The sequence below is a fragment of the Brachionichthys hirsutus genome, chromosome 22 (genome assembly GCF_040956055.1).
Source record: "Brachionichthys hirsutus isolate HB-005 chromosome 22, CSIRO-AGI_Bhir_v1, whole genome shotgun sequence".
NCBI classification, from domain to species: domain Eukaryota; kingdom Metazoa; phylum Chordata; class Actinopteri; order Lophiiformes; family Brachionichthyidae; genus Brachionichthys; species Brachionichthys hirsutus.
The window spans coordinates 733593-754124 of record NC_090918.1 but is presented as its reverse complement, the minus strand read 5'-3'; the positions used below and the strand labels follow the sequence as shown (position 1 = coordinate 754124).

Genomic DNA, 20532 nt, shown 5'->3' with positions numbered 1-20532 from the left:
ACATGTGGAAATAATTGTACTCTGGTTTGGGTTCATAAAATGAACGTCGGATTCGATGCGGTTTGTGTCTCGAGATCACTACACGCTGCGATCTCGTTTTATCTGTCTAAAATTCTTGAACTAGCTTTTTGCACGCCCGTTACCAGAGGATTGTAGAAGATCTTTGCGAGAGGGCAGGCACAGGCAGAGAGCTTCTGAATCGTCAACAGCTCTTTTTGGAAAGGGACGACCTTCGGGGGGGGGGGGGGGGGGGGGGCAAGCAGCTGACCAAACACAACCCGTTCGTTGACAGGGAATATATTTTTTTCCTGTTAAACTTGGAAATACCAGCAGAGGAAAACGCCTCGTGTTTAATGCGTTTATGGCGCCGAACACACTGTCAAATTTAGCTGGATTAAATCTTCCACTGAAATGTAATGTATTTCTGTCTTATTTACCAGATTCCTTTTAAATGAAATGAAATAGTTTCTGAAATTCTTAGGACCCTTTGTGTTCAGAGAGAGAACCCCCCCCCCTCCGCATCACACTTATTGGTATTATTGGTTTCTTAAAATGCCTCACCCAGCTGGGTGGGACGCTTTGGCCTGTAAAAGGGAGGATGTTAAGTAAACCCTACGGACCCTGCCCCCCCTCACTTGGGAACAAGCAGAGCCGCTGTTTTAAGGTTCGTGGTCCTGCCCTTTAAATCAGATCAGATCAAGTGGCCAATTCAAGCAAATTGAAAATTTGAGATGACGAACATGCCGATGCTACAAGGCTTCAGACCCGTGGGAGAAGAGCCTCATTATTTCCAGACGGGGTGGGGGTGGGGGGGCTGCCCACGAGGACCCATGACCACCATAAGCCAGACCTGTTGGGTAATTAGTCCTGGAGATCTATTTGTTTTTGTTTCTCAGCCTGTCAGCGTTTTGTGGCTAAATTTGACGAAGCAACCTTTTAAAAACAGAAGAAAGATCGCTTGATGAGAGAATCAGTGATGATTTAAAATAAAAAAATACAATAAGGCTTCAGCGTTGGGGGCCGATGCCTGAAAACAAGGAAAGACGTGCTCTGGAAAGGAACCATTAGCCTGTACTGATGATTAATTTCCTTTTTTCGTTTGGTGGTTGAAACGGTTGCTACAGTGCGTTAGCCCTCGATGGCTCCTTCTTCTCGGTTCTCTTCTTCTTACTCTTCTTTTCTCTTTCAGAATCATTGAGCAACGAGATGATGTCTGACGCCAGCGAGATGTTGGCGGCAGCCTTGGAGCAAATGGATGGGATAATCGCAGGTAACCAGGCGGTACGCTAGAAAAACCAGGCTGCAACACATTTTCAAGGAGTCTGCCCACATCTGGAAACAATTGAACTGCGAGCCGGGAATACTACGTCCAGTATATAATATATAATACAATACTACTATCCTCCTTCGACTCCTACTTGAAATTTAGTGCGATTCCTCTCGTATACGTGAAAGCTTGGGATAATGCATACGTTGTGCTGCTGGATGGCCGGCCCCTTTTTCCCTTCCTTGCTTTCCTCTACCATGAGAAATGAGAGTTTCCATTGTCCGCGCAGCGACGGAGACTAATGATTATTCAAGCTCCCTGAGTTTGGAACACAAACTCCTTCTTTGGGAGCGTTTGGCTGCACACGGTCGTCGCAGATACTTGAAGCACGCTTTTCTCTTAGTCCTTACTTTTCCGCTGATGTGTGTAATTATAGCGCTGACCTTTCCAATGGGAGAGAAGCGGCTGATCACATGACGTCCCCCCCCCCCAATCTCCCCCCACATCCACAGAAGCCACCAGTAGTCATCAAGCGCCAGTCCTTCCCTGCTGCGGGGAAGCCATGATTGTTTGGATGGTTATTTATTCAGCTCCCTCTTTGTTACTCCTGGACGTATTGATTATGGCTGACATTTTAGACGGATGACGGGCGTGTCCAAAAAAAAAAATATCCAAAAAGATGATTCAGATAAAGACAGGAGGAGTTTTACCGTCATTATTTTGCTCCATACTGAGTGGTGCCTGATTGGATCCCTGTACATTTCTGCGTTTGCAGTGTGTTTTGGTTTTGACTGTTAAAAAAAAAAGATTAAAATAATGAATGTTCCAAAGAAAATTCAGTAAAATACAAGGAACGTAGCGTTCTCTTTATTCTCAGACTTGATTTTGAATAAATTGTAATGAACAATTGCCAGTGAAGGTCATGATGACTCCAGGGGCCGGATGTATGAATAATGCAACCATAGCATTCGCCACATTAAAGCAAAAAAAAAAAAAAAAACCATGCTGATGAATTAAGCAGGATATCAAAAATCAGATGGAATGCAAACTGGTAAAGTTCCTTGTTCAATCAGTACGCACAGCTCTTTGTCAAATCAGAGGAAAAGAACACAGACACATTAGGCCTGCACGGAGTTCTGGCCGTTAACACGATCCCACCGCCCGCAGAGCAGCACCAAATCGGGCTTTAGATGTGAACACGTTTGTGTGTGCTGTAAGCCCAGTGGGCTGCTACAGTTCTACAGTTCTTCATGATTTATGAGTAACTCCTCCTCTCCGTCGTCCCAGGCTCCAAGGCCATGGATTACTCCAACGGGCTGTTTGACTGCCAGTCGCCCACTTCGCCTTTCTTGGGGGGACTTCGGGTGCTCCACCTGCTGGAGGATCTGCGGGGAGCGCTGGAGCTCATGGATAATGAGGAGAGGGACAACTTGCGATGCCAGATCCCCGATTCCACTGCAGAGGGGCTGGCAGGCTGGCTGCATGGACGGCTGGTAATGATCATTCCAGCGTTACCATGTATGGCGAGCTAACAACAATGAGCTAGCTCCATTAGCCAACACAAGCATGCTGATGAATCATCGTTGGACTTGATGAGGCAGGACAGATTTAGAGCCCAGTGGATCCAAAAGGCAGTTTTAGAAAGCTCACTTTGTGCTCACCTTCTCATTGAATGTCGATCGCAGGCTTTCAATCCACTCTCTCGGGTTTTTTTACAAAATTTAAATTTGATCTGCAAAATACCTTGCAGGTTGAATGCAGTGAGACACGCGTGGATGAAATTATCAGTGTTTTCTGTGCTTTGCAGAAGTCTTTTATGACCAATTGCTACACAATGACTGTTTACTGTTTATTGTAGGAGAATTGGTATGACATGCATCGTGAGGAATGAGTTTCCATAGGAGCCCTGCTAAAAAAAGATTCCATCCTCTGAGCTGAGACTCGTGCTAGAGGATCTCCTCTTTTCCTCTGCCTGGCTTTGTTTTTCTCTTTGTGCTGTTTGGGAGAGAGTGATTTAATTTGGTTTGATTTAATTCAATCTTGCATGTGAGCGATCTGGTGATCCCGTTTCTCTAAAAACTCAAATCACAAATCTTGTTTTCCTCAGGGGAAACCGTGCGCGTTCATTGTCAGGGAGGTTGTATGGTTCTACACCCATTAGAAAATCTTCATGGCTCAAGGATGGGGCTGTGTCTTCATTTGGTTGCCTCGGCAACGACCCGCGTTTTACTCTGACTGCTCTGAAGCGGCGGTCGGCAGCGTTTAATAGATATGTATAGTTACAGCTGTTCGATCAATTCTCGTTTCAGACAAATGGCCACAGCTCAGAGTCTGCCTACCAAGAACGTCTGTTGCGTCTGGAAAGTGACAAAGAGTGTCTTATTCTTCAGGTTTGTGTCCACATCGCTTCATCGTACGTCCTTAGATTGAGACAAATCAACCAGAGCGCTGGTCAACCTCATCTGTCGGTCTTTTATTTCTTCTTTTTTGTCTGATTCCTGGTGCTGTGGTCTATTTACAGAAACCGTCTTGACATACACGTGATCTGTGTGGCTTTGTAAAAAAAATGAGGACTCATTGTGCCTGGTATTTTACTTAGCGATAAATTTATACGTTTTAGAATGTGACGGGGCTCTGGATAACTTGCACTATTTATTCTCTGGGTGCTTTCAAGATGACATTGTGATTAATACCAATGTCTCACCATTGACCAGGTAAGTGTACTAACAGACCAGGTGGAGGTGCAAGGTGAAAAGATTCGAGACTTGGACAACTGCCTAGAGCATCATCGGGAGAAACTCGGCGCGAATGAGGAGCTGCTGCAGCAGGTAGGAGTTCTGCTGAGTTGCTCTTCCTCTTCTCTGCATGTGGATTAGTCAACAGAAATCAGGATCCCTTCACTTAATACTTACTTTACCAAATGTGCCTCTCACTCCTCAGGAGCTGTCGAAGCGGACCGCGCTGGAGGCCCAGAAGCTGGAGCTGATGACCGAGGTGTCCAGCCTGACGCTGAAGCTGAGGGATCGGCGGGACAGTGAGGTACCGCTCTGTCCTTCACATCTGTGACTCTGAATCCTGGCAGCCTCGCGTTCATTGTTTTAGAGCCACAAAGATTTGTCTCGCTCGGCTGGAGGACGAGATCAGCGTGAACTTTGGGGTTAGCTGAAACCCGAGCAGCTGTTTCCTGCTCATTCTTGGTCTCCGTGTGTGGATTCATCATGTTTCTTCTAGTGGGACATCAGTCTGAACACATTTGATGCTTTTGGCAGGAACGCTCTTTCTCGATTTCATAAAAACAAACAAAGCAAAAGTCCCACGCTGTTTCCACTAGCCTCCCGGCGCAGGATGCCCTCTGAGTTCAGTAGGTAATGGGAGTGTTCTTCTTCTCCCCAGGGCTTGTACCAGGAAGTAACGGACCTGCGGTTCAGGGTGACGGACATTGAGAATGAGAGGCTGCTGTGTGAAAAGAAACTCAAAGTGACCAAAGTGAGTGCTTCCAGTGAGCAGCCTGTTGATGGCAGAGGATTTTAATTTATCGTTACCCTTTAAAATGTCCCGAAATCTTTTTATTCTTCCCCAATGAGGCTGTTTCTCTGCTCCCTTCACCTTTTTTCCGCCTCTTCTACATCTTTCTGCATCATGTCAACCTGTCAAGCACCCAAAGTGGAACGCTCCGCCGTTCAGAGGAGACGAGGTCTAATCTCCAGCCTGTTCTCTTCTCCTTTCTGTTCCTTAAGATCCTCTAAATCTGCTACCCCCCCCCCCCCCCCCCCCCCCTCCTGCATCACGCTGCTTTCCTGACTTTCACCAAACTCACTGTAAGTGATTCCGCCTGCAGCGTTTGCAGGATCTGTGACGGACTCGGATCCTCTCTCGGCTTTTCTTTGTATTAACCCCTTTTTCTTTTTGCGGTCTCTTTCTGCAGTTAAGTTTCGCATCATTAGTTGGGATCGTTGTTACATTTAGTGTGTGTGTGTGTGTGTGTGTGTGTGTCGGTCCTTTTTCCTGTGTGTCTTTAGATTCGCGTTTGTCGGTGCAGAAGCATTTTACAATAAGTACACAATGTATATGAGGTGTGAATATAAACAAACAGCAGTGGGTAGGTATTAATTATAAAGTATATGTATATCCTGCATGCATATTCAGTATCAAACACTATGGACATGTGCAGCAGTCTAAGCATAGTATATGTATTCAGATCAGTCAATGGGTTTACATTGAAATATAAAAATTACATGGAATCTAACTTTCAACAATTAACTTTTGTAGCTCTCCTCTCAAAGCCGATTCACAAAGTGATGAGAACCACAGAATGACGACGTTCCGTCTCCTCTCATTGCAGGAGGAGCTGCAGCTCCTGCAGAGACGGCTGGAGGACCGGGAGCTGGAGCTGAGCAGGCCGGAGGATGAGAACACACTGAGGGTGGAGGGCCATGGCAGAGCTGAGGGAGGAGAGAGAGGTGGGGGGGGGGGGGGGGGGGCGTTTTAATAACGGTCTGGGAGCTCCTGTTTTTAGGGACTAATATTAAAGGGCTTTACGAGGATTAAACAAACAGACATTTCACATTCCAGCAGCACCAGACGTCCGTCCAGCAGCCTGCTTGGAGGAAGAATAAAAAAGCTCTTATCCGGATCTCTTAGTCAGTCTGAAGCAGGGGTGTCAAACTCATTTTCTCCGAGGGCCACATCAGCATTATGGTTGCCCTCAAAGGTCATATTGAGTCAAAACGTCAATCCAGCACGCTAATTCCCGCTCGATCGTTATATCTGGTCGCTGCTTTTCGGTTTCAGCTGTAAGATGATCATCAATCTAAAGCGTCTGCTTTTTTATGTCTCTTCCAGACGCAGAAGTGTTGAGAATAAAGAGGGTGTTGGAATCGTTGGCGTCTTCCAATGATGAGAAGGTGCAGTAAGACGCGGCTCTGATTCACTGTAAAGCAGCTGGAACTGGAACATCATGTCTGTTTATCGGCAGGAGCGAAGGATAAAAGAACTGGAGGAGTCTCTGACCAGGTGCCAGAAAGTCCAGGAGCAGGCCAAAGGTCAGATGGAGTGTTTAAAGATCAAACACAGTTGCGTCACGCACCACTTGCAGACCGTTACTGAGTTGGTGTTGCTGTCATTACATCGCTATTGAGTCAACATTTGGAGACTTGCAGTTCTTGCAGAGCTACTTTTAACCTTTAAATCTCAAACGGCGCCAAAAAGTTAAAAATACACGTATTAAATCAGTTCTGAATAAATACTTTAAGTACGGTTAAATGCTGCCAGACAGAACTTTGCTTGCTTCAAACCAAAGTCTGACGACTTATTTAGAAGATGCTTTATTTCTGTGAACATAAACGATGTCTGGAGTCTGACGTAATCAAAGAAACGGCTGTTCGATCACATCTGACTTTATTTAAGTTGCAGAAAGATGCAGCGCTGTAGCAACAGTCCTTTTTAATTTAAAGCTGACCCAAATTCCAACGAGCCTCAAAGAATTGACGGTCCCGGGTTCCCGTCTTTTATACGTGGCCCCCTCCAAAACTAGATCGGACCTCCCTCGCTACCCGCCAGAGCCTTCTGGCAAGCTTTACCTGAGAAAATAGCTTATTCATAATGGAATGGAAATGGTTCCAAAAAGTCTCACTGGTTCTTCCCTGTCACATTTCCAACCCTCCCACAACGTTTCATGGAAACCCATCTATCTCATAGTAAACTTAAATCTGTCAGACGATGGACTCCACCAACGTAACCAGCGCTATTAATAAGAACATTTAGCGTCCGCTCATGTAGCCCCACCGGAACATTTAACGTCCGTTCATGTAGCCCCACCGTTCTTGTCCTTGCTGTAGCCCAGAAAGAAAAGGGCCGAACTGTTTACAGTCATTCTCTAACTGTCCTCCCAGATAAGTCAAAGGAAGATGATTATGAGGACATCCCAGATAATCTCTCAGTTCCTGTATCCATGGAGGTGGATCAAGTGGCCCTGGCGTTGGCGGGGGAGGCAGGAAGGAGCTCTGGTGAGGTAAACACAACCTCTGTCAAAACAATTCGCACACAGGATGAACCCCAGACCGTGGGCTTCCTTGAGCACGGCTTCATTTCAGCCTCCCACGCTGAGATTGCTCCGCTCAGGAATTCTGAGCTGCTGCTGCTGCTGTGGAAAATGTTCCATCGCTGAGACGGTCGGATCTGTTAATCCCGATTCTGTGTCGTCTTCAGTCCACGCCGTGTATAGCAGTGCTGTCTGAAATGAACGACCTGGACCGGGAGCTGCAGTCCCGCGCGGACGAGAGGTGAAACTGACGTCACATCTGTTCATTGTTCATTATTCAGACGTCCTCATCTCCCCGTGGAAGAAATAAAGACACAGAAACGTCTCGGCAATGAGTCGATTAATTGTTACTAGTCACCGTTTAGTTTCTGGAGTTTGCCCACCGGCAAAATATACAATTTGAGTTCGGTGTATCACAAAGCGTTTGTTCAGGGTGATTCTAATTCTGTTCAGATTTCAGTTCTGATTCTTAAATCGACTGCTAACATGGAGTTTCATTAATGACGACGCTATTTAATCCTTCACCAGCAGTGTAAGTATCATAAGGAGCTGGAATTACAATTTAGAATAAACCGGGGCAGTTTTGAAACCTGCGGCAGAGCCTTTAACAAATCCTCTCCCCGAGTCTGATGTACAAAACACAGATGATGGGGGTTTGAGTTTATACTAAATACCAATCAGAAAATGTCTGTCTGGCAGAGAAGCAGCATCTTAGGATGTAGATGCTGGTTGTTGTTTTTGCATGCCTTTACGGGCCCTTTAAATCTTCCATTGGCAGATTTTTTCCTGAGCTCTCATTTGCTATTGTGATTTTTAACTATTTTGTTTGTCATCAAAGTAAAAGCTTCTGTGTAACTTTATGCGGAGGATAGTTCAGCGACTGCCTTTAGCTACTTGCTGTTGAGTAAAGTTCAATCATGAATGTAGATTCTTGTCATTTCAGTTCTTTAGATGTCCCAGAATCAGCCACCACTGACCAGGTAAGAGACACAGAGTTTGTGTCCAGCATGGATCAACGTAGTTATTTTTTTATTTCCAACCGCTTAATCACACACTAATAATTATTTTTAAATTCTGACCTTCTGAATCTGAGCTGATCCACATGAGTGGACCGAAAGAATGACCGTCAGCTCCTTCTATCTTATTCTGTATAACGACGGACGAACTACCTGAACAAGTGCGACTCTGACACCTGGTGGCCAAATGGTGCAGCTACATGTTGGAGTCATATTAAAATGCTTCATGTCCTGACTGGTTCTGTCCTCTATCTTTGTAGACCAGAAACGCAGCAGGATCTTCTTCTCCTCCCAAAGCAGACGTCAATAACGAGCCTTTCGGGACGAGGAAGGGCCGCTCCTCTTTTGGTCGTGGCTTTTTCAAGCTGCGTGGAGCCAAGCAGATGGCCAGCGATCCGAACCTGGGTGATTCCGAGCTTCTAGAATTCATCACATTTGTCATGAATAATTGGACTGACGCACGTATATCTTTTCACACTTTGGAGACCGCACCCGGAGTGCCAGTGCGCCCGTGTTAGGTGCAGCACTATACTAGTGTTAGGCTTGTTGGCCTGCAGTGTGGCTGCTCTGGATGATGCGGCTGGACATGGATGAAAACTGACACCGTACAAATTTTCTCTCTTGTGCTCCAGGCTATTTCTGACAGCTTGTAGTTTGATCAGATGCTTTTCTCTCTTTCATCCGATAGTAAAAACATGAAAAGTTGAAAGTTGTGGTTCGAGCCGTTTGTGTCCAGCTATCTTTATTTAAACCATCTGCACTGAAGCCAAAGAAGTTGTGAAGCGTTTCTCGTCGTCCGGGTGGCGCGGTTTAGTGTGGGGTCTTAATGGTGCTTCTAGTTCTGCTGTAGTTTAGCATTACTCTGAGGCCTGGTGGATTCAGTGCTTTAGCGGCCTTTTTTTAAGGTGTTTGTAATTATGTTAACAGCTGAGACGGAACCTAAAGGCACAGAGCACCTGGACTTGGCCGGCGTTCCTGCACAGAAACCACGTGACGCGGCTCCGCTGCCGTCGTCGCCAGAAACCAAAAAGAAGTCCAGAGGCTTCAGGAAGTTCTTCGGCAGGTAACGGTTCGGAGTGTCACCCGTGTTTCGAGATGTATGATGCCATTATTTTTGGTCCTTCATGATGTGGTGCTCCTTGCAGACTTAAGAGGAGTCACTCCACCTCCTTCAACCTCGACGATGCAGCAGAAGCGGAGTTCAGGAGGGGCGGCGTCAGAGCGACAGCCGGCCCACGGCTCGGATGGTCGCGCGACCCTAAACACAGGTAGGCTTTAAAAGCCCCCCTTTTTCTTGTTTTATCATCTTGCCTGTAAGAAATCTTTTATTGTTTGTGCTTATTTCCCCCGGCAGCGCCGCTGATGTCCCTTTCTCACGCTGGAGTAGAGATGAGGTGTGTGGATGGCTGCATGAGCAGGGACTGGGCTTGTATGTGGCCCAGTGTCAGAGCTGGGTCACCTCGGGACAGACGCTGCTGCAGGCCTCCCAGCATGAGGTGGAGAAGGTGAGAGCAAAACATCAGCGTAGAAGGGATCGGATGCTCTGGAGTAAATACTTTCATGTTTGGATAATTCGAATGCTTTCAGTAGAATTGATAAATTAAAGTAAATATGAACACTAAGCCAACACAATAGAATGAATGGAACTACATTTATGTAATTTAATGAGTAAATGTACTGCAAGTAAAATGGTTTGTTGAATTAGTTAAACGTTAAATAAAATCTACGGATAGGAACCCAGTTTGGCTTCGGTCTGGGTCATATTTATTTACAGCTTTACCTGCCGGATCCCGCATGTAACGGAGTATTTCTACGTTGTTGTTGTTGTTTGTGTTTACCTTATCAGGAGCTGTGCATGAAGCAGGCTCTTCACAGGAAGAAGCTGAAGCTGGCTCTGCAGGCTCTGGGGTCAGAGGACGACGACCTCCAGGGCAAACTGGACCACAACTGGGTGACCAGTGAGTGACGTCATCATCAAACGGAATTTAAAATCAAAGCAAGCGGTCTGGCGGCGGATCAAACTCGCTGGCGTTCGTTGCAGGGTGGCTGGACGACATCGGCCTCCCGCAGTACAAGAGCCACTTTGACGAGGCTCGCGTTGATGGACGCATGCTGAACTACATGACGGTGGTGAGGACTTTAAATGGTGTCCCCCCTGGGAGGTGAAATTCCTCTGACTTTGAAGTGATAGATCTTTCTGTTCCGGTCTGACTGACGCTCGATCCCCTTTTGAGTCGTTTAACGGCTCTCCGTTTCCCCAGGAGGACTTGCTGTCTCTGAAGGTGGGCAGCATTCTCCATCATCTCAGCATCAAGAGGGCCGTCCAGGTCCTCCGCCTCAGCGCCTACGAGCCCGGCTGTCTGAGGCGGCGACCCTCCGACGAGGTATCCCACAGGAAGCCCCTCTTTGTACTTCCCCTTTGGTTTATTTGAAGGTGCTCTTGGGTGTGTCTCCAATCTGTCACGTCCAGAGCAACGTCACGCCGGCAGAGATCTCCCAGTGGACCAACCACAGAGTGATGGAGTGGCTCCGCTCGGTGGATTTGGCAGAATACGCCCCGAATCTGAGGGGCAGCGGCGTCCATGGAGGGCTGATGGTGGGCGGGGTCAACATGAGATCCGTTTTCATTTGAAGACGATTAAATAGGATACACGCTAAATGCGGTGATGTTTTTAAAACGCATTGAAGGTTCTGGAGCCTCGCTTCAACGTGGAAGCCCTCGCCCTGCTGCTCAACATCCCGCCCAGCAAAACCCTGCTGCGGCGCCACCTGGCCACGCACTTCCACCTTCTGATTGGTTCTGAGGCGCAGAGGCTCAAGCAGGACTGCCTGGAGAACCCAGACTACACCGTCCTCACCGCCACCGCCAAGATCAAGGTAACCGCCGACGATGACGTCACAGACCAATCTATCAGCGGCGCACGCACGCCGGCGGTCCTCTGATGTCATCGTGGGGGTCGTTCAGCCGCCGCCGGCTCGCCATGAGACGCATCAGGAGTGCCTCCTGATAAAATTACGAGTGGATTTATAACATTTAAATTAAACAATTTAAATCTGCCTAGCAACAACTCCGAGGTAAATGTGCAGCGTATTTAACTAGAGATGGGTCACCCCTTGGCTTCCAGACTTTTAAGCCTTTGACTCTCCTCCCTGAAGCCCAGACGCATGTCCTTTGGCGGTTTCGGCACTCTGAGGAAGAAACGTCAGGAAGACGGCGAGGAGTACGTCTGCCCCATGAACGTGGAGATGCCGAAGAGCAGCAGCTTCCAGAGGGGAATGGCGCGGACCTTTGACGGCCAGCTGGAGCAGGTGTGCAGACACTTCTGCTGCTTTCTGGAAACGTTTAGCTTAAACGCGAGCTTTGTGACACCGTTCTTCTTTTCTCCGGCAGATGGAGGACTCTGAAGGGACCGTCAGACAGATCGGAGCGTTTTCCGAGGGAATCAACAACCTGACGGTGAGACGCTGCACCCCCCCCCCCCCCCCCCCGCGGACTGGAGTGCAGCCGTGAGTCATTTCCTTCAACCTCTGCCCTTCTTTGTGTTCCAGAGCATGCTGAAGGACGACGACTTCCTTCAGGAGATCCCCGTCGGAGCAGCAGAAACCGATTAACTCCGGACTTTGAGTTGTTGCGGGGGCCCCTCCCACCGACCCTCGTAGAAAGACACCTTTCCAGTATTTTCTTCAGTCAGGCCATTCTTTCATGATATATTTATTGAAGCCATCCAAAATATAGTATATGAGCTGAGTGCTATATTTCAATGCACCTCTTACTGTGTTCATGTATTGGCAGTGAGGAAACAGTTTTACTTTATCGTGCGTGGCTGAGTTTTTTTTAATTTGTGGTACGTAAAGTTAAGATTTTCACTGAAAACATCTCTCAAAGCAAACAGCTTGAGATTTCTACTATGAAGTATCTACTCCGGAACTAGTTTCTGGTTTTTCAGTGTTGGGAGCGCCACAGTTTTATCCACCTCAACCTCTAATGTTGGTGCAACAAATAAAACCTGGATGATTAAACCAGGAAATAAAGTTAAACGGCCAAAAACAACATCTTGTGGTGATTTGCTCTCTGGCTGTTGGTAGAATGGGGGCAACGCTTTCATGCAGTTCATTTTTAGACGCAGCTGGATAAGAGCACAAACGATTATATTCTGACATCTCTTAAGCCAGTTACAGCAAAATTAAAGCCAAGCATCGAATTCGGTGGAAACTGGTTTGTTTTTAATGTTGCTTTTCCAGAGTCGAATCAAACACATCGACGTCTCTCACGTGACTTTACATAGTTCCAGGGGGGCAGAATAACACAGAATAAAGCAGGAAAAACAGCTATAAGCAAAGTAAAGCCTGCATTAAAACAAAGCTTTACTAAGTGTTAAGGCACCTTTAACTCTGCGCTGCTCTGATAAAGCTAAGCGAGGCGACAGCAAGGCTTGAGACAGACGCAGAATCACCTTCAGCGTTTGAAGCGGACGTTTCCCAGCCATTAAACATCCTCGACATTCATCTCTTCAGTCACACCCCGCCCCTCCATCACACGTACTGATTACACCGATTGGTCCGTGCTGTGACCCTGTTGCATCATGAATATCATGGCATAGACTGTGTAGAATACGACACCCGCTGCTCTCGGGGTGGGAGAAATAATAGATGCCCTTCTGCGTCGGCGCGGACGGAACGTCTAGTAGGCGAACCTGCGGCTGCTGGAATGGCCGACCTTGTCGAGGTTGGGGTTGCAGGCGAACTGGATCATCGGGGGGGGTCCACACATCAGGATGAGCGTGTCGTCGCCGGGCGGCGGCAGGTGTTCCCTCACCATGTCCTCGCTGATGAAGCCTTGGCTGTACTCCCAGTCTGATGGAGACATGAACACGTTCGTCGCTGCAGGCCAGATTCATCAGCGTTTACTCAATGTGGGGGGGGGGCTGCAAATTCCTGAATCCGGCCCCTCGCCAGAATCATCTCAGAGACTTCTGTTACAAATTCTGATCACAGCTTTGTGCAATCTAGCAAACAATCCGGTTACATAACATACTTGTAAAAGCAAATAATGTGCAGTGATGCTCAGCCACTGATGGATGCCATGACAACTAGTGACTCCTACTGGTGACAATAAGGCATTACATTTATGATCAACAGTTGTCTACGATTAGAAGTTATTGTGACTTTTTGTTTGTAACGCTGTATCCATCTACTCTAAAATGAGGAGCTCTGGCTACACTATGATCAAATTAAATATTTTAAATCGCTTGTACTTGCAGTGCTTTTGCCTGATATCCAATAGTACATCATTTTGCTGTAATAATGAATCTGAAGCAGGTCAACATCTTTGGATCTTACTTTCTGGGGCTTTGTCCACGGTGAACCACAGCTTGAACCGGTCCGGGTTGTTGACCTGAATCTCCTCCAGCTCCGGTCTCAGCAGGATGTCTTTCTCAGTCTGACGGGACAGGAAGAACCAGCTTAACACATACACTGTAAAAAAAATAAAAATATCAGTAAAATCATCTCTGGTGATGAAACCGACCTGGTTGGCGAAGAGCAAGTGGCAAACGGTCCGGTCCTGAGGATCCTTCATGACGGCTGTGATGAGCTGCAGCATGGGGGTGATCCCTGAAGAAGACGAAGGAATTTACCTTCGTCATACGTGAAACATGTGGCCAGAAGTGTGCGGACAGCCGTGTGTCCGATGCTTCTTTCATATAAACGGTCAATCATATTCTCTATTAAACATGAATCATACCTTCTGTCAAAAGCAAAGTTGATTCAGAAAATTGGAAGACTAATAATGAAAATATTTATAAGCCACAAAACTGTTTTGTACGTTTCTAGACTAAACAGATGATCGACCTTTAGGCGAGTCGAAGCCTCCTCACCTGTCCCTCCAGCAACCAGCCCCACATGTTTGGCGGTCTTTGTCTCGGCCGGCAACTTTTTCTCTGGTTGAATCGCAAAGGCGCCTGCGGAGGAGACGACCAGACGTATTTCACATTTGACTTTTTGCTATTACAGTGCTGCTCCGGTGCCGAAGGCGTCGTTTCAGAAACCTCCACCTGAAACCTGGCTCCATTTATCAAGCCGGGAGTCGTGTGGTCCTCACCTTTGCCCTTGTAAAGGAGGAGACCACTGGGCCCTCTGAAGTCAACAGTGTCGCTGATCCTGAGGCTCTCCAGGTACTGACTCATCTTCCCACCCTCAGGGAATTTAGGATGAACATTTTTAAAATAAATCTATCGGAGAGAGAGAGAGAGAGAGGACAGCTGGATTAGAGAGGCGGTTAAGAAAATAAAAGACACCTGTAAATGTACGCAGCTTTACCTTTACCACCAAGTCCACGTAGCCGCTGTCATCGTCGCTGGACACCGGCGTGTACGGACGCACAACCAGCTTCCCGTCGATCCTCGCAGACAAATAAATGTGCTGCCCTGAAAAGGAGAGCAGCAGCTGAAGACCTGGGGGGCCGGCATGTTTCTGCAGGCGGACGGCTTGCACGAGCGCAGGCACTCACCGACGGGGAGACCCAGGATGTGTCCCACGGAAGGCAGGGCAAAGCGAAACCTCCTCGTGTCATGGCTGACGATCTAAAATCATGCAACAAACAGAAAGATTATCCCTAAAAAAAAAAAAAAAAAACTGAATGGAGGTGAACACACCTGTTTGGGATGACGCAGCAGATTATATAATTATTATTTTTTTTTGCAGCAGTGTTGTGCAAAGTCCAGAGTTTACAGGGGGGGTTGTTCGGAACAGCTACCTGTTTGTCTATCAGCCGCAGCGCGTACTTAATGTTCGGGTCCTCCAGGGTGATCGCTGGCCTCCTCTTCGAGAAGAAGAGCCTGAAGACCAGGTTGATGATGCCATCAATGCCACCTCGGATCAGCTGTGACGGAAGGGCCGAAAGAACAGCGAGACGGCTAGCATTAGCGTTAGCCACCGACTGTCTGAACCCTCCGGGGCGTCGGCTAATTCATGCCGTCTTACACTCATCCCATAACGGGAGAAATGAGTCACAGCCATTCCTGTGGGTGGGCAGACGGAGCTGCATAAACTAAACGTTAGCTAGCGCTAGCGTTAGCATGAGTTTACGCGTATTAAAATAAAAAAAGTCCGGATACTTCCCAGGCTGATGTACTTACGCCAATAATGTAGGACAGCATTTTCAGCTAATTCCAGCAAGTACAAGGTCGTTGGTCAACGCGCACGGGAACGTGCGTAGCGAATGTGGAGCGGAGCGGCGTGCACGCCTCAGAGGTATCTAGTGCAGATATACACATCCGGTCGTGGTTTTCAAAATAAGAGTGGGACGTTCGCTTGGAAAATATTTTTTCTTTTTTAAAAAAATACTTTACGAGTCAAACCTAAATCACATCACGATGTGTGTCTATTGAAACAACTACTTTTGCATAATCCGGAAATCCGGTACTGCTATTGCTAGCCTGCTGGCTGAATTGATAGCGCCTGGTGGGTCATACGTCACTTCCACATTGCGGTCTGATTTTTCAGAATAAAGCGTTTCACAATACACAATAACAATAACGATAATAATAATGAAAACGAGTTTCCCCTCCTGAAGAAAATTCTACAATAAACATTTAGAAGGTGTGTTTTTAAAATATTACCTCAAATAGAAATTAAAATAAACCTTGGAACTCTTATTTTAATCCTTTTTTTTATTTACTTTCATCAAGAAAAATGTGTACTGTTGTTTAACTGGTATTTCTGTTACCACTCTGCAAATATTGATATTGATAGCCACACTACAATTTGAATTAAGGTTTCACTTCACAAAAATTGACTAGGCATTAGCTCTGCTGAATGAACTTTTTTTATTTTATTTACTTAATTACTCATCTAAATTACTGTTTTTTTGATGTCAGAATTCTGTACCATCTTTGATGTCAATGATGTCATTCATGAGATAGAAAACACACAAACATAAATAAAACATTGAACTCAATCAGAGGCCAAAGACGTGTGTTATTCAAAGCCTACAGTAAATTATGATCAAATACAAAAACCTTTTCTCAATAATTTCAACGGGAACTAACTTATCTAGGAAGATATGCCTGATATTGAGAGTCTATTTGTGTCACTAGCAACAAAACCCAAGTCAAACGCGTCACTCACAACTGAGCCTGAGCTTGGGAATAGTGAATATGCAGTGATGAAATTTGATCTCTTCCATGAGCAAAATAGAAATCACATATATAATTTTTTTTCAGTGGTGCTCAGTTCTGTGTCATGCTCCGTTATGACCTGTAGATGGCAGTAATGAATAAAGAAAAGGTCTGGATGAGTCAAATCCAAGTCAGAGCAAGCATTAAGAATTGTGTCATGCGAGCAATGTATGGAGACAGTTTTCTTTTTGATGTGACAGGAGTCTCATGTAGCACTGATTCAGACACTTTAGCGAGAGTAATACATGTTTTAGTAAATACATTTCCTACTGGAGGCTGTGACAGCATCTCCTGCTACTGAAATAACCCTCTGATGTCTTGCTGTGGCCCATAAATGAAAACATGACATGATAAGCATCTGTATCAACAGGAAATAAAACTTTTTATTGATCATTTGTGTATATGAAGTTATATAACAACAGTCAGTAAACTCCACAGAGTGAATCACTGCACAAAGTGAAACTAAACTGTAAAACACCTCATCAAAAATGAAGGTATACACAGCAAATATAACTGTCAGCAGCTCGCTGTCACCGCGAGCGATATGGCAGGAAAAAACACCCCAAACAGTTCTACGAGATTACAGAGAAAAGTTCCACACACAAAATACTCAAGCAGGCAGTTGATATACACAAAGGCAACTAGGATCTTTCTACAGCATCAGATTCTAATACTTTACACAGCTTTGTTTTTGAAAGGTCAGTGTGGCAAAAAGAGTCACTGGAGAGAATCTTGAGTTCTTTGTCACACAGAGAGCTTGATAAGGTTTTATTTGCAAGAGGAGACTTTAGGGTTTGATTATGCATACATACTGTACTTTGGGAGGGAATCACAATAAGAGAAGCATTGCATTGTAGGTAATGGCTTTAGCTTTGTCGACTTCACAATCCAATGCGATACTGCCCATAATGGAATTCCCTCATACATTTCTACAAGGTTGATTTTGTCTCAGTTTAGATCAGATTATTCTGTTATCACAACCTATTTGCACTAATATTGAATTGTTGAGGCCAGTTCTACAGAGCCTTCACGTTGTACTCGATTGTATATCTGAAGCTGTACTGAAATTCATGAACCTACATAAGTAAAATATGTCAAATATAATATCCCCTCTGTGTTGAGGAATTGGAAATGCAACTTTATTTAAGTATACTCAGTAATGTTGGAATGCTATTAGACAGGGCAAATCTCTCCCCAAAACTATTATGAAAGAAATTCATAAAAGTTGAATAAATATAAACAAATTGATTTTTTTTTTTGGTCAACAAAAAGTGCAAAATACATCTAATCTCACATTTAATCTACACCAACACAGCTCATACTGTACATTCAGACTTTTCAGCTCAAATATAAAAAGTTATTTTTGATTAAACATAGAAGCTAACGACTAAAAGACTGACGATGAGATATAATAAATGGATGATTGAAAAATATTTTGCCTGAATAATCATTTCACTTCATATTCATTCTAGATATAATTTTATTTAACATAATCATGTAAATATATACATGTCATTTTTAAGGGCATTTTGAAATGTAGAATCCTGCTTGGTATTTAACTAATGCTCCCTGAAACGTCTGATGCTGGAACTGTATGCGAGAGGAGAAAACAAACTTCGCGGAAAAAAGAGAAGAAACCCTAAACAGAGGTGTCAAGCTGCAACCTACAAACCGAATCTGTGTGTGCTGGATCCTAACCATTTCACTGGAAAGGAGAAACATCGCTCTGGACTGGGAATCCTCCTCCGTGGTCCAAATCAATTGTTTTGTTTTTTTCTCAGGCAATGCCACCCATGTTAACATTATGGGATGAACATATCAGTATTGCACAGTGCTCAACAAAATGCTGTGTGAAGCGACCCAGTCGCACTCCGATAAAACCCGCCTTTTATTTTTTTTGGGACACGTGATGCCAGGTGATCCCGCACGCTCTCGTTCTCTGCGTGTAGAAGGGGAAATGGCATTAAACGCTACGACATCGCTACAGAACAAACTGGTTTCTCTTACTACTGATAAGTCTACAAGTCTAAGCACACACGGCAGTCACAGTGATACACAAAGCAGTCCTCAGAGACTCATATGGAATGACGAGTAGCTTTTTCATAATAGTGCTATCAACTACACAATAACATTGAAAACATTTAGAACGTCCTCCTGAAGCTAGCATCGAGTATATGCAAGAGGTTCCTCCAAGATAAGAGACTTCATGGTTTTCATGAATTAAAACTGATTCCTTTTCTAATTGGACCCGTAGTAAAGGACATGATGGACCATTAACTTTACCGGTTATGTCGCCCTCTTTTGGTGGAATCCTATGCCAACAAGATAACAAAACGGACGCAACTGATGTTGACTGAAAACTGATTTGTCATCGTTGCTTCACTTTTGTTTTTTGTTTTTTATAAAGTCGATCAAGCAGGTGGGTTTCTGACGCCCCCTGCCGGTGTCCTGAAATAAAGTCATCCAACAATCGTCCCAAAAAAATGTATCTCTAAAGAAACTAGTTCAAAGACATCAGTGCAAAATAGCAGCCACGGTAAATGTTAAAATTGGCAGTAAAAGATGGCTGCTGCTATTTTCACTGTGAAGGCAACGTAAAGCAAAGACTGCGATTCAGGGCACCGGTGCAGCCAGAGCATTGTTCCCAATAAACCAAAGCTACAACCACGAGCAAGAGGGAGTGTGCATGAAGAGTGGGTTTCCACCGAAGTAATCTCCCTGAAAATGGCAGTGTTTAGAAACTCGCTTCACCTCGGTCAAAGTAATCACACTCACCGACCCAAAGTCGCTCAAGATTTTTCTTTCCTCTTCTCGGATTGAAGGCAAGGGGATCCCAAGTGGCAGCCCCCCGGGTGTCAGTAGTTCCCCCCCCTCCCATCATAACCTAACCTTTAGTAAAGTGTATTTAAAAAAATCATGCAGTTTGCTAAAAAGAGTCAAGACGTTGAATTACGCTAAAAATAGTCCTCTTAAAACCAGTCTTGACTTAAAATTCCCTCAAAGATTGTACCCTGGCCTAAATTCAGCGCACTGCTGACAAAGTAAGCAGTAAAAGTTTTGTTGAATGAGGATAAGGGCACAATGGCTACAGCTTGGTGCTTTTTTCTCCACAAGGGGACTATATCTGAAGGGCTGACAAACTTTTTGGAGGCAGTGTTTTCCATTTTGGTAAAGAAAACCTTGAAGTAAAAAAAAACTTGAGGACCTATTTCACTTAAAATCAACCAACTAAATTAAATGCTACCTGGATTGCGTTGAGTATTACTTCTGTGTATCAAGGTAAACATGTAGGTCCTCTGATTGACAAATAAGTACAATAAGACATTATGTGCTTGTGTAATTTCCACCAGCAAAATATTTCCCTCAAAACCATAGCAGTTATTGGCCTTGTATTTTAAAGTTTCGTGTGAATATATTTGCCTTGTCCTCTCCTGTGGGTGATCTGTGATGATCCTCTGCTCAACTTTCCCAAGACATTGTCCTTTACAATGCGACTAGTGACTTGTAGGTTGGAATTGTTTTTTTATATACTATAATAAGGTACAATTTTTAAATCCTGGGATATATATAATATTGGCTTTCCTCTATATCTTCATTTACATAATTTAAAATAGAACATCTTATTAAAAACATCAAGATATACACAGATTAGGAAACGGGTAACAACATACAAACACGTAGACTAGAAATCATTTTTGTCTGCATACTTATATATACAAATGTGGTACAAGAATTTCTTTCAGTCATGCGCTATCTATACAGATCATATTGCTTAAAAGAAGGGGGCATTTGGTCAGGGCAGTAAAGGGCAGAGAGATGGCAATCAGAGGAACAAAAAGCGAAATAAGTGGAGAACCTGATTAAAAATAAGAGAGAGGGTGGGATGTTGCAAAAATTAGGACTGCTTGTGATTTCAAGAGCAGTGAATCTGGGATAGGCGGGGTTAAGAGCGGGTTATATTGATCAACCCTTATATCACTGAGGTATTTACACATACTGGCTAAAGAGTACTACGAGGCAGACGCTGAAAGG

At 45.0% G+C, this 20532-nt stretch overlaps 2 protein-coding genes across 3 annotated transcripts; one reads left to right on the top strand and one right to left on the bottom strand.

The window, feature by feature from the left end:
* Nucleotides 1-1194: 1194 nt before the first annotated feature.
* LOC137910873 (liprin-beta-1-like) lies at nt 1195-12012 on the top strand. Of its 2 annotated transcripts, XM_068755290.1 has the most exons (25): nt 1195-1270; nt 2555-2760; nt 3577-3657; nt 3982-4095; nt 4208-4306; nt 4661-4753; nt 4923-4961; nt 5610-5727; nt 6110-6171; nt 6243-6309; nt 7159-7277; nt 7475-7548; nt 8251-8287; nt 8584-8728; nt 9251-9386; nt 9469-9591; nt 9678-9828; nt 10170-10281; nt 10365-10453; nt 10585-10707; nt 10794-10919; nt 11012-11200; nt 11480-11632; nt 11715-11780; nt 11873-12012. In XM_068755290.1, exons 1-25 carry the CDS (start codon nt 1207-1209, stop codon nt 11933-11935), a joined length of 2649 nt encoding a protein of 882 aa, XP_068611391.1. In that variant the 5' UTR covers nt 1195-1206; the 3' UTR covers nt 11936-12012. The 2 variants fall into 2 exon arrangements, with proteins under 2 accessions (XP_068611391.1, XP_068611392.1); XM_068755291.1 differs by lacking the exon at nt 4923-4961.
* Nucleotides 12013-12984: 972 nt separating this feature from the next.
* LOC137910874 (NADH-cytochrome b5 reductase 3-like) lies at nt 12985-15580 on the bottom strand. Its single transcript, XM_068755292.1, has 9 exons — nt 15460-15580; nt 15078-15203; nt 14832-14904; nt 14642-14748; nt 14424-14553; nt 14200-14283; nt 13851-13936; nt 13664-13763; nt 12985-13177 (listed from the first exon to the last, which is right to left on the bottom strand). The coding sequence occupies exons 1-9, from the start codon at nt 15478-15480 to the stop codon at nt 13005-13007; spliced, it is 900 nt and encodes a 299-aa protein (XP_068611393.1). The 5' UTR covers nt 15481-15580; the 3' UTR covers nt 12985-13004.
* Between the last annotated feature and the right edge of the window lie 4952 nt (nt 15581-20532).